Here is a 24,478-nt window from a genome sequence, read left to right on the forward strand (position 1 = left end):
GACTGTCCATGTTTCACAAGCATATAACAATGAGGTCAGCACGGCGGCTCTGCAGACCTTCAGTTTGGTAGTCAGTCTGATACCTCTTCTCTCCCAAACCTTTCTTCAGAGCCTCCCACACACTGAGCTAGTTCTGGCAATGCGTGCATCAACCTCATTGTCAATGCGTACATCCCTAGAGAGTACATTACCAAAGTAAGTGAATTTATCCACAGCATTCAAAACTTTTCCATTTATTGTAACGGATGGTTCCACATATGGATGGTATGGTGGTGGCTGATGGAGCACCTGTGTTTTCTTGGTGTTAATTATTAGGCCAAAATTAGCACAGGCAACAGAGAATTGATCCCTACTTTGTTGCATCTCAGCTTCAGAGGCTGCACTGAGTGCCCAATCATGTGCAAACAGAAAATCATGCACCAACACTCCCTCCACTTTGGTCTTGGCTTGTAACCTTTTCAAATTGAAGAACTTACCATCAGTACAGTAGTTGACCTTGATGCCATGTGCATCCTCATTGAAAGCATTTGTCAACATGACTGAAAACATCATGCTAAAAAGCATGGAAGCAAGCACACAGCCCTGTTTCACTCTGCTGGTAACTGGGAAGGCATGAGAGTTTTGTCCGTTATCGAGAACCCAGGCAAACATGCCATCATAAAATTGACGTACAATATTGATGAACTTCTCTGGGTAACCAAATTTTGACATAATTTTCCATAAGCCCTCACAACTAACAGTGTCAAAGACCTTGGTCAGATCCACAAACATTGTGTACAGATCTCTGTTCTACTCCTGGCATTTATCCTGGAGTTGTTGAGCAGCAAACACCATATCAACTGGTCTTTGGCCCTTTCTGAAGCCACACTGGCTCTCAGGTATATGCCCATCTTCCGAGTGAAGGATCAGTCTATTAAGGAGGACTCTAGCAAGAATTTTTCCAGCAGTGACTAAGAGAGATATCCCCCTGTGATTGTCTCAGGACAATCTATTACTTTTACCTTTATAGAGATGGACAATGGAAGCATCCTTGAACTCCTGGGGGATAACCTCCTCTTGCCATATAACCTGGAAAATTTCAGTCAGCTTTTGTATGAGTAATGGTCCCCCTACCTTGTAAATCTCTTCTGGAATGCAATCAGTATCAGGTTCTTTGCCACATGAAAGGAGCCTGATGGCCCTCAAAAATCTCTTCTTCAGCTGAAAGTTCAGCTAAGGAGGGATTGACTTCAACCTGAGGTAAATGGTCAATGGCCTCAGCATTGATTGATGATGGTCTGTTGAGAGCACTATGGCAGTGTTCAACCCACCTCTCTAGGATCATGTCCTTATCACTAATCAATGTGGCTCCATCAGCGCTGAGCACTTGTGATGCATCATAGATTTTTGGTCCATAAATAGCTTTCAGGGAATCATAAAAGCACTTTGGATTGTTACTATCAGTATAAAACTCAATTTCATCTGCCTTCTTACTGAGCAAGGAATCCTACATCTCTCCAAGCTTTGCTTGTACGTTGCTTTTGGTGGAATTAAATGCTGCCTTCTTAGAGGTGGATGAACTATCCTGCTGATAAATCCTGTGGAGTTCTAGTTTTCCATTTAGCATCTTCTGAATTTCCCCATCATTTTCATCAAACCAGTCTTGGTGTCTGTGAGTGTTCTGACCCAGATGAGCAAATGCAGTACTGTACACCAAATCTCCTTTTCTGTTCCACTGTTGCAAATTGTGCATTGGCTCAGCTTTTCCTCCAAGTCAGCAGCAAACTGTTCAAGCTCAGAGAAAAGCTCTAATTTGTTGACATTAATCCTTCTGGTAGTCATTTTGCCTTGGGGGTGGCACTTTGATGAATGCATATAATTAGCTTGGAAAGGATTAGTCTGTGATCAGTCCAGCGCTCTGCACTACTTTGTCACTCTCATATCTTGTCTGTCTCTTCTCCTTGCAATCACATAATTTATTAGATGCGAGTATTTGCTGCGAGGGTGCATCCATGAAGTTTTATTGCATTTAGGTAAATGGAAGACAGTGTTGGTGATGAGAAGGTCATGTGATGCACAAGTCTTCAACAGTAAATGACCTTTGCTGTTGCTGTTTCCAACTGCATTCTTCCCTAGGACTCCCTGCCAAGTCTGGTAGTCTGAGCCTACTCTAGCATTATAGTCACCTAGAATTTTAAGCTTGTCCTCTTTTGGCACATTGATGATAAGGGTCTCTAGGTCTTCATAAAATTTTTCTTTGACCTCATCAAGGTTTGTCATGGTAGGAGCATAGGCACTGATGATGGTGGCATGGCGTTTTCCTGCGAGTGGTAATCGTATTGTCATAAGCCTGTCATTCATTCCTTTTGGCAGGCATACCAGCTTGCTGATTAGATCAGTTTTGATTGCAAAACCCACACCAGCTTCAGGGCACTCCCCTCCACTGTGCCCACTCTAGAAAAGGTGTATCCAGCTCCAACTTTATTAAGCTGTCCTTCATTTGACAACTTTCTTTCACTCAGGGTTGCAATTTGGATGTGATACCTGTTGAGTTCTCTTGCAACAAGCAGTTCTTTCAAGTCTACTGGATTTTGTGTTGTCTATTAATGTGCACACGTTCCATGTGCTGATGGTGAGTGGAATCATTTTTGCAGATGTTTTCGTACATTTTTTTGTGCTTTAACTGCATAGTGGAATATCCTTAAATGTGCTCTCCCTTTCTCCTCCCAATATATTCCTCTCTCACCACTTAATTTTATTTTTTTAGATATCATCCCTTTCTATTCAACTCACCCTGTGCTCTCTGTCCATATGTGTGTATGTGTGTGTGTGTGTGTGTGTGTGTGTGTGTAATCCCTCCAACTACCCAAATACTCAGAGAAGTTTCAAGAGTTACAAATATTATCTTTCCATGTAAGAGTATAAACAGTTCACCTTTAGTAAGTCCCTTATGATTTTTCTTTCTGTTTACCTTTTCATGCTTCTCTTGACTCTTGTGTTTGAAAGTCAAATTTTCTATTCAGCTCTGGTCTTTTCTTCAAGAATGCTTAAAAGTCCTCTGTTTCACTAAATGACCATTTTTTCCGTGAAGTATTATACTCAGTTTTGCTGGGTAGGTGATTCCTGGTTTTAATCCTAATTCCTTTGATTCCTGGAATACCATGTTCCAAGCCTTTCAATCCCTTAATGTATAAGCTGCTAGATCTTGTGTTATCCTGATTGTATTTTCACAACACTTGAATTGTTTCTTTTTAGCTGCTTGCAATATTTTCTCCTTGACCAGGGAACTCTGAAATTTGGCCACAATGTTCCTAGGAGTTTCTCTTTTTGGATCTCTTTCCGGTGGTGATTGGTGGATTCTTTCAATATTTATTTTGCCCTCTGGTTCTAGAATATCAGGAGAGTTTTCCTTGATAGTTTCATGAAAGATGATGTCAAGGCTCTTTTTTTGATCATGGCTTTCAGGTAGTCCCATAATTTTTAAATTGTCTCTCCTGGATCTATTTTTCAGGTCAGTTATTTTTCCAATGAGATATTTTACATTGTCTGTTACTTTTTCATTTTCTTAGTTTTGTTTTATAATTTCTTGATTTTTCATAAAGTCATTAGCTTCCATCTACTCCATTCTAATCTTTAAGGAATCATGTTCTTCAGTGAGCTTTTGGATCTCTTTTTTCATCTGGCCAATGCTTCTTTTTAGAGCATTCTTCTCCTCATTGACTTTTTTGGATCTCTTTTTCCATTTGGGTTAGTCTCTTTTTTTAAAATGTTACTTTCTTCAGCATTTTTTGTGTCTCCTTTAGCAAGCAGTTGACTTGTTATTCATGATTTTCTTGCATTATTCTCATTTTGCTCTATTTCTCTTACTTGATTTTCAAAATCCTTTTTGAGCTCTCCCATGGTTTGAGACCAATGCATATTTTTCTTGGATGCTTTGGATGGAGGCACTTTGACTTTGTTTTCTTCTATTTGCATATTTTGGTCTTCCTTGTCACCAAAGGAGGATTCTATAGTCTGATTCTTTTTCTGGTTTTTGCTCATTTCCCCAGCCATTTATTTGACTTCTGAGCTCTTTGTCAAGGTAGTACTCTGCTTCCAATGGGGGTGGGGGGGATACTGTCAGCCACTTGATCCCTCCATAATCTGTGGGTCCAGATCTCCAGAAACAGTGGCTGCAGCTGCCCCCACTACTGTGGTGGCTGCTGAGGGTTCCTCTGCCCCCTCCCCCCTCAGCAGCCCTGAGGCTGGGGCCAGACCATTCTCTTCCACTCTCTTGTACTGATCCCACAGGCTTTTTCCACTGGCCTTCCAATTTACCCTCCGTGTTTTGGGGTCCACCACAGATGTGAGAGATTCAGTCTCCCCAAGGCTTCCTCAGGTCCTGTCTGTGCCAGCATGGCCCACACTGGCCCACACTGGACTGTGCTCTGCTCTCAGTATGGTGTGATAGACACTTCCAGGTTATCTTGGGCTGGAGATTTGCTTCACTCCATCATTCTATGGGTTCTGCAGCTCCAGAATTTCTTTAGAATCATATTTGGCTGGGTTTGGGGGCAGAGCTCTAGAAAGTCCATGCTGTTACTTCCAAACTTTTCTAAGAAGAAAACCTAACAGTGCGATTTCATGGAACAGGCCCAAGGAGACTCTTTTGATCCACAGTTTGAATCCATATTCAGCTAGATATTGAACAGTGGAATGATGCCTCCTCTGAACTGGGAACATTATTCAAGCCTGTACTACATATCTCCATTAGGCTTGAACCAATTATCATATGTTACAAAATTATAATTTCAGACAGGGCAAATCTGAATCCCTGTGGCAACTTGAGTGGGATTACTTATTCATACTAATCAGGACTGAGCTATATATATTAAAAACAGCCAAAACTTGACCCAGGCAATCTTACAAATGCACTTTTTAAAAAGGTAGTTATATATTGCAAAATTTCAATCACAAATGAAAGTTACCATTTAAAATTATACTCCCTAGGGAATGCTTCATGTCACCAATTATTTATTCACTAGGAGAAGTAGCAAGTAGATTTACTATATTGGTTTTTAATCAGCACACAAATCTTAAAGGGCATTCAAGAACATAAACAGAAATGCAGCATATTCTGCAAAACTATACTCAAACATGACATGAAGATTCAATCAATTTCTATTTTTGACTGTAAAATTGTATCTGCTTATCAGAGTAAGACAGTCAATGTGTTTAAAAAATATTCAGCTTCCCCATCCCTGCCATAATTATCCATGTAAAAACCCATCAGCTTGGTTTGCTCAAAGGGAGACAGCCAAAATGAAAAATCAGCATGATGGATTTTGGCAGCAACTCTGGCTGAGGGAGCCGCCTTCAGCATCAAAGAACATCTATCACTGGCATGGGTACAACTTTCTCAAATGTCACAATTTTAACTTTCTTCTTTTATCACCCATTCCTTAAGGTTCACCCCTCCTGAACCAGCAAGAGTGATTCATAGCAACTCCACCAGAACCTCTAAAATCTCAGTCATTACTACAAGTTGAAGGGGGTTACATTTAACAGAAATTGGACGCTTGGGTTATTTTCAATTTGCAGATAGTTAGGTGGGGTCCAGCAGACCACGCATATCTAAGAGCAATGGTCCAGCTGCTGATCTGGCCCCAGCACTCCAAAGAGTGAAATAATTAAATCATGGCCCAATCCTGTCTTTGAGGCAAAGACTGTCTTTTGTTTGTCATTGAAATAACTACAACCAAAAGTGTCATTTGATTGCTTTGAATGAACCTAGCTCCAGAAACAAAGAGAGGGGCCTTCATCCAGCACACCCAAAGAGCTCGCCCTGAAGTTGGCTCCCTTGGGGCTTCAGGAAAGGAGAAGGAGATCTGAGCATTTCCTTTCCCGTCTAACTGTGTGACACAATTCAATCCCCAAGCATACACGAGGCACCTTCTATAGTGGGGAGACAATAGGCTCATAGAGTTTCCAAGTAAATACCACATCTATTCTGTATGGCACAAGCAGGATGGCAGTGGTTAGAAAGAGAATCAGAAAGGCAGCAGGACTGTGAAAAGTCAAGGAATCAGGAGACCATGCCAGGGGAGCCTGGCACTGGAACAGAAAGCCTTGTGGTCACTGCCGATGCCAGAGGCAGGTCACTTGAATCTTGTCACTAATGGATGAATTAACCTCTCTGAAGCTCAGTTTCTTCAATGATGATGGAAACGTTTACCTCACAGGTGGCTGTGAAGCTTAGTCATTCATTCAACAAACATCTATTAAGTTCTTCCCATGTACGAGGAGTTGGGTTGAAATGAGATAATGAAAAATTCTTCTCACTGTTGTATTCCATCTTGTTCTCCTCTTTTTTAATGGAGTTCAAATGAAACCAGTCCTGGGAAGCGCTGCTGCCCTACTCTGATCCTTTTCTATTATACAGCTGGATAAAAGCCGCTTTTTTTTGTAATTGAGCATCGGATGCAAGCTTGCCTTCTATCACTCCCGAAAGGGTCTTCAGGGCGCCTTACCATACTTGAGGAGTCGCAGGCTGGCTGACTTGGCTTGATCCCCAGTAGCAGGCATGGCCATGAGGCTCAGAAGGACTTTTCTCTGCCCTCACTTGGCTTTGATTTCTTCTGCTAGGTCTCGATTTTTGACAATTGATTTATTTAGTTTTGCCTGCATTTACAATCCGTCCCTGCCATGTTCCCCAACTGAACAATAAGCAAATCAGACAGACAAAATTAATTTAAAAAAATAAAGCCTTCACCAAAAACATACACAGTCGAGTAAAACAGCTCCCCCCCCCCCTTGGCCGTACCCGCAGGTGCATGCCTCCCCCCCCCCTTGGCCGTACCTGCGGGTGCGTGCCCCGCTGTGTTTCAGGTTCAGCGCCTCTCACAAGGGAGCTGAGTGGCTGCTTTCAGCTTCTCCCTTGTGGCCTCCTGGTACACCACTGGCTTGGGCAGAGTTCTCAAGGCTTTCTAAGTGATTTTCCTCTACAATGTTCTTATTGCCTCAGTTTCTCTTGCTCTGCTCCCTTTGCACCTCACCTGTTCGTGGCGTGTCTGCCTATATTTTGAAAGCTTTTCACTCTGTGGGGCAATGGTGAGTATTGTGAAAGGTGACATCCACTGACAAGCTTGCTGTCAAATGTTTAGGGATAAATGCTATGTCTGGACAATTGGGGGCCACAGGTCTATGTAGGGTCATCATCTGTTTCCAGGACAGTCTATTTGTTGAATTTTCAAGGGCATTTTGAAGTCTATATAAGGAGTAAAGATACTCTTCTGCTAGATTATGAAAAAATCGAGAGCTTCTGATGTATAATCCTAGCCATCTTTTTTGGCTTTTTAAATAACAAATAGCATTTATATCAAACTTCAGAGTTTAGAAAACACCTTATGCGTGTTATCTCACTGATCCTCACAACAACCAGCAATATTATTACTGTCATTTTACAGATGGGGAAACTGAGGCCCAGAAAGGTTAATTGTATTACACAGGGTCACACAGCCAGGAAGGAGCTTGAAGTTGGTTGTGAAAGGTTTCAAGCCAAGCCTTGTGCTGTATCTACTAGGCTACCTAGCTGCCTCTCATTCAAGCCTCATTTTGCTAGAATTTATCAGGTGCTACATTTCTGCAGCCTGGGGTGACGTGTTACAGAGTTTCTACCATTCCCAGGTCTAATCTTCATTGATCGCCAAGTCTGGACTCTCAGAAGCAGCAACCTGGTGCTAAACTGTTATCACAAACTCCTCTAATTCCACAAACAAAACCCCAGGAATCATCCATTAGGTGCTCCCTAGATTATTTGGTATTGCTATTATCCAGCTATGGATTTATTTGCCATAAAACTTAATAAAATGTGTTGATTTCTTTCCTGCTGATAAAACTTTTACTAATAAATTTACCAGTGTGTCTGAAAGGTCATCGTTTTATAGTTATGAGATTTTTCCTTATAAAGGAAAAGAAATATGGCCTGCTGCTTCTCCCTACTCACCAAAAATTAACCCTGGGTCCTTCATGACACCGTTGGCATCTCCGAAAGGTTTCAACTTGCATAATATTCACAGTACACATCAGAAGGACAAAGCCAAAACTTTTCTTCACAAACGTTTTTCACCCTTCAAGTCAAGAAAAAAGCAAGACACCAGCTTTAACATCAGGAGAGTCAAACTACAAGTTGGAAGTGACTGGTCTGACCAGCTGATCAGCAGAGAGGAGCCCCAATACAGGAGGTTAGCATGGGAGGCTGTCATGGGCAGTGGTAGAATTTCTCTATTTTGGATAGTAAGTTATCCGAGCATAATTGGGTTGGCATGAAGGAGGTAGTAAAGGGAAAATTTGAACATGAGAAAGGAGGAAAATGAGCAATGATTGTCAGCCCTAGAGGGGAACAAGGAGAATCACAGCATTGGGCATACAAGGCACACATGAATGCACACATGCACAAAGGCAAAAACTCAAAAAATAAAAAGCCATATATGTTTTAGGCAAGTCAGACAGTGGGGAGGGGGTCACAGAATAGCCTGAATACTTTCATTGGAACCAGTACAGTCACCAATCAATCCATAAACCTTTACAAAGCACAAGGGACTCTCCAGGCACCTCAGATACAAAAGCACCCTCTCCTTGTAAGGTGTTTATGTTGTGATGGAGACACAAGTACGGCACAAATACAAGGTGAAGAAATACAGATTAGTCCAGTACCAGGTAGTTTGGGAAAGAAGGCACCACCAGGGAGCGATCAGGGAAGGCTTCATCTTGCCAATGGATCTTCAAGGAAAAAAGGGCCTCAATAAGGTGGAGGTAAGGACCACAAAGACAAAGGCTTGGAGATGGAAAATGAGGTATTGTGGATAAGAAAACTGGCTGATGGAAGAGTAGGAGTTAAGAACGAGGTAGTGAGAGGCTTGAAGCAGAAAGACCAGTTACCAGAGTGCTATGATGCTCTAGCTGAGAGATGATGAGGGCCTGAGCTAAGATGACAGCGTGAGCGAGGAGGGTCTGGGGGATGTCAGAGATGCTGGCCAAGTCGCAATGGCAAGTGTTGGCAACTACCTAGCCGTGGGAGGGAGGAAACGAGGGAAGAGTCAAGAGTAATTCCCAATCATTGCCCTGTTTGTCCCCCAATGACACTAAATAAAAATGAGTAACCAGGTTCAATCACGACTTGGGTTTGTTTTGTATTTTAATATAAAAGTTACTAGAAAAATTGTTATGGTTGTTAATAGACTGATTAATCTGGAAGTTTGCAGTCTAAGTCCAAGAGACTCAAAGAGGGCTAAGAAGACACATCTCCTGCTTACAATGTGGGCAGCATTTGAACATGGGAATATTTGTCTGGGCTATTTCTAACTTGCACAGTCTGGAAAATCCACCATTATCTCTGAGACTGTACAATCTGGGGGGTTCTCAGAAGCTCTCTGAAGTTGAGACCATGATGATAATGTACTGGTGATGATGGACAGAAGACAGACCACCAGAAGGTCATGGAACCACAAACAGCTTATGGAGGGACCCCAAACTCAAGGGATCAGACAGACCATTTGGCCATTGGAACAGAGATGGAAATAGCTGGCTTTAGGACCCTCAGTTCTGGTGTTCAGTGGATCTGTCTTCACATCCTGATGTTAGAAGACAGATTCCAAGATGAATAAATATGTAATGAATTATCACTAAAAAGTCACAATTAAAAATAATTGGCTTGTCCCAGCTCACCCTTAAACTTTCATCCATATACAGTCTACCTTGAAAGGATAAAAAGTTTAGGCTAATAAAAGGAACAGAAACTTCACCTTCATGAAGTTTCCTTCCTCAGCGCCTTTGCATCAGGTTACAAACCTCATTAAAGAGGCTGCCTGGTGGACTGAACACAGGGCTGAGCCTGGTATCTGGAAGGCCTGGCAAGAAAAGCCACCCCCACCACTCACCAGCTGTGAGTTTTGACCTGTGCTGGTTCCAACCTGGCCCATTCTGTTCTTCTTTAGTGTGATTCAATAAACATTTGTTAAGCACCTACTATGTGCCAGGTACTATGCAAAGAAAGGTACAGAGAGGGATCAGAGTACAATTCTGCCAAAGCAGTTCCTAGTTCTTCCATGACATGCTAAAGCCTGGCCCAGCCAATCAGCCAGAAAGTATCCATTAAGGACCTACTATGTGCCAGGTCCTGCCCTAAGTGCTAAGGATACAATGAAGGGGAAAAAACAAGTCCCTGCTCTCAAGGAATTTACGTGGGGGGGGGAACAGGGAAGGAAAGGAGATCATATGCAAACAACTATTTCCAAACAAGATATGCCAAGGATATATGGAGGAGGAGAGGGCAAAAGGCCTAGAAAAGAGGGAAGGAGCCAGACGGAGGAAGGTTTTAGAAACCTTTTGAAAGGGCTTTGGTGTTTGATCCTGTAAGCTATAGTAACTGTAGGGAGAATAACCATATCCATTTAATACATATAGCACTTTAAAGTTTGCAAATGCTTTGCAAATATTATTACCTCATTTGATCTTCATAACAACCTTGGGGGCATGTGCTGTTATTACTCTCAGTTTACAGATGAGGAAACTGAGGCAGAGAAAGTGATGGCTTGTCCAAGGCTACAGAGCTGGTGCCGGAAGCAGAATTATTAGGAGTCAGGTAACAAGAGTTTATTGGGTAGGGGCATGATGTGGTCAGATCTATGCTCACTTTGGCAGCTCAGAGGAAGGAGAAATGAGGCAAGGACTCCTATCAGCAGTCTATTGTAACAGTCCAGGTAGGAGGCCATGAGGGCTTGCACCATGGGGAGTGAATGGAAACGAGGAGACCCATATGAGAGGACTCTGGGTACGTTTCCGGCAGCAGCCAGGTGGGGAAAACAAGAGAGAGGGGAGAAAAGGGAAATTTCCCTGGCTCCTCCTGAGCATGGGACCCACAAAGATGCAAGCCAGCCTCAGTCAAAAGCTTCAATGCACCTGGGAATTTCAAGCCTTCCTACCCACTTTAGATGCTTTTTCTTCCCACCAAAGAAGAGAACATTAAGGAATAAATATTGTTGGGTTTTCTGCAGACTCCAAAAAAGGTTCCCATTTATTGTTTTAAGGAGGAAATAAAATCCTTTTACTGCACACATCTGAGAAATGGAAAAACAATGAACAGTGTGATTTCTCCAAAAATGAAACCATCAGCTCTAAGTTCAGCTCACAGGCTGTGTGGCAGTGCCCTGACTCACAGGGCAAATGACCCTCCATCACCTGCTCGAGCCGAAGAGGGTGGGAGTGGGGACAACTAGTTTTAGTACCTTTCATCTGGCCAAACAAGGAGCGTTTATTCACTGTACCAAGTGCTTAACCCATAGGAAACGCTGGTTGACTGGCTGACTTTGGTGCTCAAGATGCACAGATGTACAAAAAATAAAACCATCCCCTCTCTCGAGGGGGTTAGATTCTAACAGAACTGGAAGAAACAATGCATACACAGATAAATAAATGCATACAGAGTAAATGCTCAGGAAAGGAGAGAACTCAATCAACAAGGATTTCTTAAGAGCCGATAGTGTTCTAGGCTCCTCACTAGGCACTGGGAGGGGAGGCAGGGGAGCAGGGAGGGGAGATTTACAGCTATAAAGAATGAAGTAATTCCTTCTTTCACCAAGTTTCCACCCTTCAACTTTAGGATCAAAGAAACAACTGGATCAACTAAAATTCCAGGTCAATAAGGAAACGTGACTTAACAAAGCCAGGCGAGAAAGGACCCTTCCCCTAAGGATAGTCCCATTTTGGGGGCGGCTAGGGGGCCAGCAGATTATAGAGCACTGGCTTGGAGCCAGGAAAACCCCTCTCCCTGAGATGATGGCTGGCCCAGTACCAGCCAGACGGGCATTGGTAGTCCGAGGAGCAGACTGGCTAAAGGGATGGAGGCACATCATCAGCGTGGCCAGAGGCGAGGAATTTTTCAACAATAGTGTACTTTCAGTAAAATTCAACAAGCATTTATTAAGTTCCTACTATATACCAGATGGTGTTCTGGGTGATAAAAATACAAAGAAAAAGTGAAACATTTCCTGACTTCAAGCAGATAGGAATCTACTGAGAAAGAAAAGAGCCTGTGTCCAAATAAGTAATGTAAGATGTAAACAAAGTGATTTCAAGGAGAGAACACTAGTAAGGAAGGCAGGGAGGGGAAATTCAGATCAAGATTAGCTGTATGTAAAAGACAGTGTGATACAGGAGAAAGGGCTCTGAATGTGGGGTCACATCATCTGAGTTTGAATCTAACATTACCCTGATACCCTTGGAGTGGTGGCTTTAATTCTCTTGGCCTCAGCTTCCTCACTTGTAAAATGAAGCATCTGGGCTAAATGGTCTCTGATTTCCCTTTAAGCTCCAAATCCATGATCCTTTCATCCCAGGTGGCCTCTAAGGGGGCTTTGATGGAAGGTAGAGAATCCAGGAGTCAGGGATACAGTCCAGCTAAGAGGGGTAGAGGGAGGGAGGGGAGAGAAGCTTTGGAAGACCAAGTCCGAAATCCTGAATATGTGATCCTATAAATTATAAACTGTGTTGGAGGAGAGCTAGGAGTACTCACAAAGACACAGTCCCGATTCCAGATCGAATATCACGAGGCCAAGCTCACCTTTGACTTCTTCTGTTGGATTTTTATTTGAGGGAAGAATAAATGTTCAAAGAACTGGAAAGCATTCTTCCAGGCAAGGACTGGTCTTAAAAAAAATGAGAAGAGGAAAAGACCAGACCACAGAGAAGCACAAGTAGAAAATAATCCTGAGAGCCAAATTATAACTCAGCCTGATGTTCTCAGGAGTGAGAGCAACTTGTGCCCACAGAACTGAAACTGTAAGGATTGATCTCCCTGAATGGAGTCCCTGTCCAGCACTATCAATGGACCTGCCAGGATGGAATGGAGGGTCCCCCCTCACTCCCTACAAATGGCCGTGCTGCCACTAGCATCTGCTCTGGGCACCGAAAGCTCCAGATGGTACCATGGAAAGAGGTGCTGCTGAAATCTGGGGCCTCTCTCCCTCCCTGCACCAGCACTCTACCCAAGAAGATCCTTATTCCTGACCTAGTGCCATGAGCAGAGTCTGTTCTGTGTAAAGAGGACGAGAAATGCTTTCCCAAAACCTAAGTACAGCATTTGGGGGCTTTAGCATCTGCTTGGCAAAATGAAACCTTTACAAGCATACAGTCATGAGCCAAATAAGTCTCTTCTTTGGGGGGAGGGGGTTGGGGGTTGGGATTTTCTTTCCTTGTGTGAAAGCCTTCACACAGCCCAAGACAACAGCTTTCCCATTTGCAAGTACAAGTAAGCAGTTTTTCCAAAGCTAAAGCCCAGATTAGAGTCACTTCATGTGTGGTGTGAGAAATGACAGTCATTTCCCATGGGCTCTGCTGCCTCTGACAAGACTGGAGAGTGCGGCTGGCACTGCAAACATTTCAGGCTTTGGTGTGAATGCTTTTCGATACTGAAAATTCAGTCTCTCCAACACCTGCTTTTCTTTCTCATCCTTCCGCCCAACCCTTGTTTTCACCTCAACCAGAACATTCTGCAGGGAGTGCACAAAGACATCTTGATAATTAAACAAGATTCTCTCCTTCCCTGGGCTGTCCTGAGGGATCCTCCTTTCGATGAATAATTCAGATTCCTTAGCAGGGATATAGCAGCCACCACCAAAAGGAGGCAGTGTGGGAGAGGATAAGGTCCTCACCCTAAAAACAGACAAACATGGATTCGAATTCCACCTCTGACGTCAGTGTGACTTTGGGAAAGGGACCTTCACCAGTGAGGTGTTACAGTGGTTAGAATGCTATGCCTGGAATTAGAAAGACCTGAATTCAAATCTGGCCTTAGACACTTGTTAGCTGTGTGACCCTGGCCAAACACTAACCAGTTTGTCTTGTCTTCACTATAAAATGAGGCTAACAATAGCACCTACCTTGTAGGGCTGCTATGAACATCAAATAAGATGATTTTAAAAGCACTTAGCATGGCACCTGCACATAGTTGGTGCTATGGAAATGATTCCTCCCTTTTTCCATCCTTCCCACCCTGGACAATGAGGTGTTTAACTAAATGGCCTCTGAGGTCCCTTCCTCCTACAGATCTATGATTCTATGTGCACATAACCAGCCTGGCTATATGGCAGGGTATGCAAACAACAGATTGGATCTATGAAAAATAATGACCCATCAGGCATTTAGGATGGTATTCTCATATCAACTATGAGGAAATAGAGACTCTGAAAGAACACATGCAATTGGATGGCATATCAAACTCAGCAGGTCTACAATAGAACTTACAATCATTCCCTTCCCCCCCCCCCCCCCACACACACACACTTCCCTTACTCCACCTTTTGTCAAGGAAATCATCATCCTCCCAGCGAACAGGTTCATAGTCTCAAGATCCTCCACACTTTTCTCGCCCTCACTCTATATATCCAAGTCAGTTGCCAAGTCTTGCCAATTCTGCTTCTGCACCATATCTGATGTTTGTCCCTTTATCGATGCTCATGTGGTCCAGCACTCTAGTTCAGGCTCTCATCACCTTGCTCAGGATTATTAAAGATTTAGCATTAATTTGTAGTTCAGTAGTGTTTCAGTTGTATCCGACTCTTAGTGATCTCATTTGGAATTTTCTTGGCCAAGGTATTGGAATTGTTTGTCATTTCCTTCTCCAGCTCATTTTACGGATGAGGAAATGGAAGCAAAGAGGGTTAAGTGACTTGTTTAGGGTCACCAAGCAAGGAAGTGTCTGAGGCCAGATTAGAACTCATGAATGAGTCTTCCTGACTCCATACCTGGTGCTCTATCAACCTGAGATCAAATAGAGGTTTGAATGTGAGGCAACTGTAATAACCACTACACTATAAAAGCCTATTTAACATTAATAGCTAGCATTCACAGAGACCTTAAAATTTGGAAAGCACTTTTATAAATATCTCATTTGATGTCCAGAACAATACTCTGGGGTAGGTGCTCTTATGATCCTCATTTTGAAAATGAGGAAACTGAGGCAGACCAGACAGAGGTTGGGTGACTTGCCTAAGGTAACGCTGCTAGTAAGTGTCTTGAGACTGGATTTGAACTCAGGTCTTTCTGATTCCATGTCTAGTGTTCTATCCAATGGACCACCAAACTTCCTCCTAATTGGTCTTCTTGCCTCAAGTCTCCTCCCTCTATAATCCATTCTTCACACAGCTGCCAAATTGAAATTTCTAAAGCACAAATTTGACCATGTCCCTGCCCTGTGCAATAAACTCTAGTGCCTTCCTTTGACTCCTAGATGGGAACCCACATTTCCCTTTTCTTTTGTAGCTTAGCTGCAGTCTACCTTACTTGGCTTACTGCACGATTCTCCTTCCAATCACACTGGCTTCATGCCCATCACCCCAGGGGCTCCCAGTCACCTCCAGAGTCAGATAGAACTCCTCTGTTTGGCTTTAAAAGCCCTTCCTAACCTGCCCTGCCCCTCCTTCCCATGCTCTTTATACTTGACTCCCTTTCATATGCTCTTGGAGCCAGTGACCCTGGATCTAAGTCTCTTGGCCATTCCTTACACTCCATCTCTTGGCTGTGAGCATCTTCACTGGCTGCCCCCATGCCTGGATGCTCTCCCTCCTCATCTCCCCACCCCTTGGCTTCCCAGTTCCTGTCAGGTCCCAGGGAAAAGCCCATCTTCTCCAAGAAGTCTTTCCCTGCCCCCCTTAATGTGAGTGCCTTCCCTCAGAAATGACTTCCTGGTCCTTGAGGGCAGGGACTGGTTTTTGCTCTTTATATATCCCCAGTGCTTAGCACATAGTAGGCACTTAACAAATGGTTATTGATGGATTGATTAGGTATACACACACATATATATTTGTGTAAAAGATATATGTGTACATATGTGTGTATATATGTATATATACATACCTATCTTGTATGTGCATGGTTGCTTGTATGTTGAATCCCAAGTAGAATATAAGCTCCTTGAGGGCAAGAACTATTTTTTGTTTTCATTTGTATCTCAGTCACTTAGAACAGCGCCCAGCACATAGTGCCTTCTGAAAGTTTACTCAAACCCACATGGTCAATGACCCATGACTCAGAGCAGAAACTCACAATTACTGCAAACTCTACCTTCCGCCATGTTCAGTTCTAGAATGAGAAGACTCCTGCCCCCCAGGGTAGCAGAAGGACATCCAGAACCCTCTAGACTTGGAGAACAAGAAAGATCAAGGAGAACACATTGAGAGGGGCTTCCAACATTCAAAGGCCAGACACAGGGAAGAAGCATTTGAACTGTTCCCCTAAAGGAGTCCTCACAATGAGGGTGATCCCAGCCCCAGGCAGGGGGTACAGGATGAGTTCCCTCTCCTGGAAATTTTTAAGCAGAGAATCAGTCCCCACTGTCGGGTTTCAAACAGAAGAGTCATGTTATGGGGTGGCCTGGGTTGGTTTCCACAGCTTCTGGGGCTCCTTTCAACCCCAGACTTCTGCTATTCTGTTGCCCCCAGCACCTCCCCTCAGCCCACTCACAGCTGAGCCAAAGCTGCCGCATCAGATCCTGGCCAAGAATTCCCTGAACCACGTGGCCATCTTCTCTCCTCTCCATCTCATCAGAACAAAATGTTTCCTCCTGGTCATTTCTCCGCTTTGTGTGTTGAGTGTCCCTAACAGAATATAAGCTCCCTGAAAGCAGGAACTGTCACTCTCTTGTTTTCCCAGTACTTGGTACCATGCCTGGGCCTTAGGAAGAGTTTAATTAATGCTCATCTACTCATTCATTGATTCATACCTCAAACATGAATCCCTCCAATCAATCAAAATGCATTCATTAAGTATTAGGAAATGTCAGACCCTTTGGCAGGAGCTAGAGCTACACATACAGAGGCAAAGCCAGCTCTGTCCTGAAGGAGCCACCTTCTAATGGAGGAAATGAAACATAGAGACAGAGGCCAGTGCAGAGCATACCCAAAAGAGCAAAGGGGACCTCTTACCAGGAGGTCTGAGACCTGGGGTCCTCCCCAGACTCCCGCACAATCCAGAGATGGACTTCACAGGGTCCAGGAACCTGGATGGGGGAAATTGACTTTCTGTGCATGTGTGTATGTATGTACGTATGTAATTTATTTTATGCACTTATATTAAATATTGTTCTGAGAAAGGTCCATAGACTTCACTAGACTGAATGCCAAGAGATGGGCGAAAGGGGAAATCTCTCTCTCTCTCTCTCTCTCTCTCTCTCTCTCTCTCTCTCTCTCTCTCTCTCTCTCACATACACACACATACGCATGCACACACACACACAGTACCTGGTCTACACACTCTCTAACAAATAACCATCAAGGCACTTCTTAAAGACCTTTAGGAGCAGGGAGTTCACTTTCTGCCAATGAAGACCCTTCCACATCTGGACAGCTCTATGGGCAGGTCTCTTCCTTAACTCTCACTTCAACCCATTGGTCCTCAGTGTCTCTTTGGGGGGGTCTCTTCAGAGAGCTCCTAAATGCAGAAGGCCAATCTCTTCCACATGAAACCTTTTCCAAGGTTGGCTTCCCATGGCTCTCGCCTGCTTCCTATCCCTGCCTCCTAATCATCCACTTGACCCCTGTCCACCTAAAACAGTTTTACACATATTTTCTCCACCCCAATGTCCACAAAATTAGATCCTGAAAGAAAGTGGGGGAGGGGAGAGGGGAAGGGCAGGGGGGGAGCTTATGTCCTGCTCTGCATCAAGCGTTGTGCTAAGCAGTTTAAAATTTTATCTCATTTGATGCTTACAACTCTGTGAAATACGTGCTATTATGGTATCAGTTCTGAAGTTGAAGAAACCGAGGCTTACAGAGATTGAATGACTTGCTCAAGGTCCTACAGTTAGTAAACATCGGAGGCCAGGCTTGAACTGAGTTTTTTCTTTACTCCAGGTCCTGGCTCTACCCAGTGTGTGACTGACTGCTTATCTCTTCTGCCCTCAGGACATCACCATGGTCAATGCGTTTTGGAAGTCTGCCTGGCAACATGGAATCATGTGCTGCATACCTTAAATGATGGACATTTCCCCAAAATACATTAAATGTATTTATACCATATATATGTACATATGGCTATGGACAGAGATAGATGGATGAGAGAGAGAGAGCGGAGAGAGAGAGAAAGAGAGAGAGAGAGAGAGAGAGAGAGCGCCAACAGACAGACAGACAGACAGATGATATTGTCCCAAAGAAGCAACAATCAATCTTCTTCTCTTCTCTTCCTTTTTGGGATGACATTTCAGAAGCAACATGGGCACTGCAAATATCTGACATCCCAATGGTATTTGTCAATAAAACAGTTGGCAGACTGCCACGGCTTATGGAATGGAAGCATGTACTGAGCCAGAGAAGGGTGGCTGGTGATGAAACAAAATCAAGATCAGTTGTTGGCACCTCCAGCTTAGGCTGCACTGCTGCAGGCCCAGAGAGGAGGTTTCAAAGTGTGCCCTGCAGATTTACTGACCACCAAAAAAACCCTGTTTTGTAAGGGTAAGTATTTGTCATGATCACTTCATCTCTCCAGAGTGATGCTAGAGGAAGATGGCACATTGAGAGTAGAAGGACCTTGTTCTAATCCTTGCTCTGCCACTACCTTGGCCAAGTCATGACTCTGACTGGCTCTGATTTCCTTGCAAATGAACTGGTTCTACTAGGACCAGGTTCCATGGCCCTCCAAGGGACAGGATGGATTTTAGGTGTCTGAATTCAGATGGGAAAAGATACCATCTCTTTTCTTACTCAGCTCTAGCTGAAAGGTATCATTTCCTTCACTCATGAAGGCAGGCAGTAAACATGATGCACCAGACTGCCAAAGGGTTGGTGATGCCAGAAAAGTCAAGGAATTCCTCATTTGAATGATTCCTAATGTCTCTTCTATCTCTGACTCTATGATTTTTGTAACATTAAAAATCTTCTCTCAGCCAAATTGCTCCTGCAAAACCAATTCAGGAAAGAGCCCAGAACCCTAAGAACCTCTGATCATCAGCAAGCCTCCAAACTGGTATTGAGAACAGTACTAAAATAACTAAAAATTAAGTCTATGAGTAAAATTTAAAACCTTCTGAAAACCTCCAAGGATTTTGTTTACTCAGAAGCTAAATAAGAAAACAAGTGTATCCCCAAGAGAGACCAAGAAGCCTAGCGTAATCTGAGAAGACAGCACCACAGGTCCTCAGTCACCATCAAGGGGCTAGGTAGAAACCACCAGGCCTGGGAAAACAGGAGTCATTGATCCTATCACCACCACTGAAGCAGATATCCGCCTTGGTCCCCGCCCCTTGCTGGAATTATGATGGCAATGATTGGATAATGGACTGAAATGGCTCGTCTTTATCACCTCAGTGCTCAGATTATATTGTAAACAGTACATACTGAATAAGTGATTCAAGCGGGCTCCCATGCAGCATCTCCTGGGCTCCTGCCTCTCCTAAAACTAAATTTGTAGAAATGAAATAATCTTTCCAAAAGCAAGAGCCAGAGCAGACTTCTACAACAGAATGAAGCAAACTCAACCGTGGGCTTGCAATGACGGGGCCTGGGTCTGCAGAAGAGTTGACCAAATGCTTCACCCTCCTCTCTACAAAAGTGGGAGGCTAGGGGTTAGGAACAGTGCATGTTACCAGACACAGGGAATGAGCTGGTTGCTTTTCCTGAAAAGGATTTTTTTTCTTTTCCTTATTTAATCTTTGTTACAAGTGGGGGCTTACTGAGGGGAAGGGGAGGGAGATATTCAGAGAGGCAGGCAATGTCAAAACAAAAGCTGTATCCATGAAAATAACCCACAATGGATCCCCACAGAGCCTCCTGCTCTGAGGTAGCACACTCAGGCCATGGTGTGACTTAATGAAATGACCTGAGAACTCTTCTGGCTTACCTGCTGATGCCATGTGGAAGCTCAGACCACACCCTGCTTCCCTGGCTCTCTACAACCACTGCCTTCAGGAAATTTCCAAGGCAAGCACAACCCAGCAAGATGCACCAAGCTTGCAACTCAGCACAATAAGAAAGAGGGCTGGGTGCAGTCAGATTAATTCCCTAAGCCTTGGGAAGATAATATACTTTTACTGTTCCCAGGCAGGCCTGGATCCTTTTTTTTTTAACCACACGGTTAAAGTTTCCTTTTTAGTTTCATAAAATTAATGGTTTGTAACATCTCATTCTAATGCAGGACTAAGGGCACCTTTCTCATCATTGTCTGAGTCTCTGCCTCCAAAGGTTCCCAGTGTAGAAGTCATCCTAACAGACTAACATTGAGGGCTTCTTTATTCCCATATCAAGGAGAGAGTTTCAACACTCCCTAAATCATGAATTCAATTTGGGAAAGGGCCAAAGGACCATAAGAATTTCCTGGTCTATCAAATGAGAGGGACAGATTACATGACCTCCAGGTCTCCTCAGTCTCCAGTCCTGGGAGAAAACAAAGAAACATGAGCCTTTCCTTTTATTCAGTCCCATCCAGAGGGAAGCAGATCTGTTCTGTGTGTATATGGATGACGCATGACGGTAGCACTTTCTCCTGAAAATTAGACCTGAAAGGCCCTGGATCTGGAATCAGAAGTCTTGGGGTCAAGGTCCAGCTCTGCCACTTACTAGGATACCTCAGGGCTCAGGGCCTCAGTTTCCACATACATAAAATGGGGGTCATGACACTCGCCCTGCGTGCTAGCCTTCACAGCTGTTAGAAAGAAGATATCTTGCAGAACAGAAGGTTCTATGTAAATGTAAACTATGATTATTCTAGCACCCCAACAGGCAACCCTACGACCATAGCCCATCCCCCAATGACGAAGGTTCCCCTACTCAGACACAAGGCCGAACAGAATCCTAGAGATGGTCAGCTGCTCTTACAGTGTCCCAAGGAAAGACAAAGGCAAATGAACCTAGCTCACTGGAGGACTCTCTGACGATTGCTAGGGGGACTCTTGGGATCAGTAGGAGGAAGCAGACCTGTGGAATGGCCATCCCCCACCCCAAGGGCTCAGAAGTCCTGCTAGACTGGACTACCCCTCCCCTATCTCCATTTGGCTTCAGAGGACCTGGATTCAAATCCATCTCTGTTACTTACCAACTGCAGAGAACTTTACCTTTATCCGTTTATTTCACTGAAGTTGGACATTCCATCCTGCCCAAAGCTTTCTGAACATTAGCCGTCTTTGTCAGAGGAATGGGATTCATTAAGCAAATCACTGAAATTGGGTTCCATTAGCTTTGTTTATATTTTAACAATTATATTCCAATATCACTGGCTTCCATTGGAATCTTAGACGTTTTATTTGATGTATTTTTTGATCTTATATATTTTTATTTGGAATTTTATGTGTTTTATTTGTTATCAAAACGTGATTCCAAGTTATAAACAATGATTTCACTTCCATTCAAGTCTCATTTTCTGGTGGGGGTAGGGAGGAGGAGCTGTTCTTTTGAAGCCAACCCAGGTTCCCCACAGGCCCCTTAAGAAGAGGAAAACAGAGCAGGACATGACAATGTAAGAGGCTGGTGGCACCCAGCAACGAGTAGACAGCCCCTCTGGCTTGTGATCCTCCAAGCCAAGACAAGCTACGGGACCAAGAGAAAATGAAGCCTGGGCCTTCTCTGAATTCATCTCATCCGTGGCACCCCACCAAGATCTGAGCAGCTCTCAGACAAAGCAAAGCCCAGTCTGTAAGAACAAGGGCCTCCGAGTCCTGGCCAGACAGAGATGGGAGGGGGTTACATGGGGAGGGAGGGAATGTGCAGAGCACCTCCTGCTGTGACGTTTCCAACTCAATCAATTCATTCTTGGGGGCAGCAAAGCATTGCGTTTTGAAAGGCACAACTGTTTAGATTTGATCCTCATTCTGGAAAGTTAATAACGTTTTAGAGGGCTCATTAATGCCCAAGAACCTGGGGAAAAACCACACACACAAACACACACTCGACCTAAATATTCTTGCCCTACAACTCTCATCTTTCCAGTTGTAATTTTAAATAGCTAGCCCACAATGAATATTTAAATAACTTTGTCAGTTAACCAGGAGGTTGGGTGGGGGTGGAGGGAACGGATGCTGGGGATGTGAGATATCAGCACCCCAGGGTGTCCCTTGACCATGTGCCATCCCCCGATAACATTCAGTTCACCCCTTCCTAGGCTCATAAAATCCAAGTTTTTCATCTAAAAGCTGAAATGACTGTGTTCTGTTAAGATAATATTCCCCAGTTGGAAGGATTATTTCAACACAATTCTCCTGATTAAAGCATCAATTAAAACGTGTATGAAGATTTACAATCCATGCCTCTCATCTGGGCCTTCTCTCTCTGGCAGGGTAATCTTTTTCTCCATGTAGCACGTGTCCTGTGAACCTCTTCACCCTCCTCTGTCCCACAGGTTGGAATCCTTCTCTCTCCAGTGAACAAATGGCCAGCCTTCGTCTGACCGCAGCCCCCACACATCTCAGCCTCCTTCTCTGGGACCTGGGCTGAAGACCTCTTCTGACATGATAGATTGTCATTTCCTTCAACCTCAAAGGTAACTGGCTATAAAATTGTTTTATGTATCAAGGGCCCTAGTCTTGGGGTGGAAATGCGGGCTGTAATTCACCTCCATGGCATTCACACTGTACTTGTGGGTTTCAGAATGCCACCACAGCTCCTTGATTGAATCATGGGCTTGCATTCAGCTGAAGATCCTTTATTCCTCATTAAAATCACTCACCAGCTTTTCCCAGTCTACCCGAGGCCTCCACTGGGGTGGGGGTGGGGGGACGTTGGGGTGGGGGGGGGTGTTGAGGTGGAGGAGGGGTGTTGGGGTGGGAGGGGGGCTAAAGGAAGTCATATTTTGCATAATCTTCCCCCAAATAGCTTTGTAGGGGCCTTCAAAAGCCTAAAATGGGATAAAGCTTTGAGAAACATTGCTAGAAAGGAAACCTCACAAAACCGGAATGTCCCTGGTTTCCTTCCAAAGAGGAGAGAGGAGGTAGCTGAAGGTGTAACTCAGTCTCACTGGCTAGAGGCAGGACAAAGCTCCTCCCCTACACTCATCTCCAAAGTCCAGGTTTTGCTATCAGACTTGCAGGCCCTCTTAGGATTCCACCACAGCACAGAGGCTTCATCATCCTCTTCTGCGAAGGAGCTTCTGTAACTCATCTCATGCTTCCTCAGACTGGATCGTCGCTATCATAAAGTTATCCCCAAAGTGTATCTTGGGCTGAATTAAAATAATTGATAGAATTGTGGGCATCTCAGAGGTCTTCCATTCTTACTCCAACACAAGGCATGAATCTTTTCTTTTTAATTTATCGTGAATAAGTTTTTTAATTAATTTGTTTTCAGTTTTCTACAATCACTTCCATAAGTCTTAGATTTTCTTCCACTCCCTCCCAGAGATAGCATGCCATTTTATGAGTTCTACACATACATTCTTATTAACCACATTTTCACATTAGTCATGTTGCATAGAAGAATTAAAACAAATGGTAGAAACCATGAGAAAAATCCAAATAGAACAAAACATAACACAAGAGAAAATATTCTGCTTTACTCTGTGAATCGATTGCATAATTCTTTCTTTGTCTTGACAAGACTCTCAACAAGTGACTCACCAGGCTTCCCTCCATGCATTGCTGTGGAAGATACCATCCTCCTTATGTATCCAACCCGGCTCCCAGCCTCTCAGCATGCCCCTCCCCAAGTCACCTTGGAGCTTTGGAGATCTTGGTTAGTGAGCTCTGTTGGGTCCCATGTCGTGGTGTGCAAAGTCTTGGGGACTGGAACAGTGTCCAAAGATTTCTTTCTAAAGATTCTTTAATGGGGTCAAAAAATTAACAACTGCAGGATATTACGAATAGTCTATTAAATGATGCTGAGGATTTTCCAGGTGTTTATTTGTTGTTGTTGTTAAAAGGAGTACAAGAAACAAGAGACACTGGGAACCACCCAGGGATTCTCCACATTTCTGAGAGACCCTTAACTGGATCTCTCCTTTGCCTTCATCATTCTTGACCTCTTTTTATTCAACTGTGCACACATCATCTCCTCCTCCCTATGACCCCACATCCTTCCTGAGGGCAATATAATAATAGATAACATTTCTATAGTACCTACGATGTGTTAGACACTGTGCCAAGCATTTTACAATTATCATCTTATACCCTGTGAGGTAGGTGCTATTATGATTCCCATTTCACAGATGAGAAAACTGAGGTAAAAAGAAGTGAAGTGACACACTTAGGGGCACACAGCTATTAAGGGTCTGAGGGCAGATTAGAACTCAGGTCTTATGGACTCCAGACCCAGCACTTTGTGCTCTATGATGCCCCCTACCTGGGGACAGCTAGGAGAGGGATTATATTATTTTATCTTTATTTCCCCAGAGGTAGCTTTGGTGCATAATAGAGAGCTAGCCTTGAAGCCAGGAAGAAGTCCAAGTCCCATCTCTGACGCACAAAGGCTGTGTAACCCTGGGCCTCTAAGTGCTGAGCTGCATTGGTAGAGGGAGTTTTCCCATCTGGGAGTTCCCTCTATCTATGAAA

General features: G+C 43.9%; 1 protein-coding gene across 11 annotated transcripts in view; it reads right to left on the reverse strand.

Annotated features, from left to right (window-relative positions):
* The window catches only part of SLC44A5 (solute carrier family 44 member 5), a 371,344-nt gene that overhangs the window by 222,542 nt on the left and 124,324 nt on the right, over nucleotides 1-24,478 (reverse strand). Inside the window, exon 2 of one of the 11 annotated variants that reach the window (XM_072649868.1) lies at nucleotides 7,964-8,087. The exons of the other annotated variants lie outside the window; for them this stretch is intronic. Coding sequence (XP_072505969.1) covers nucleotides 7,964-7,988 — 25 coding nt within the window. The 5' untranslated portion in view covers nucleotides 7,989-8,087. The remainder of the gene's footprint in view (nucleotides 1-7,963; nucleotides 8,088-24,478) is intronic. 11 annotated transcript variants of the gene reach the window in all.

Source organism: Notamacropus eugenii, chromosome 2 (genome assembly GCF_028372415.1).
Source record: "Notamacropus eugenii isolate mMacEug1 chromosome 2, mMacEug1.pri_v2, whole genome shotgun sequence".
NCBI lineage: Eukaryota > Metazoa > Chordata > Mammalia > Diprotodontia > Macropodidae > Notamacropus > Notamacropus eugenii.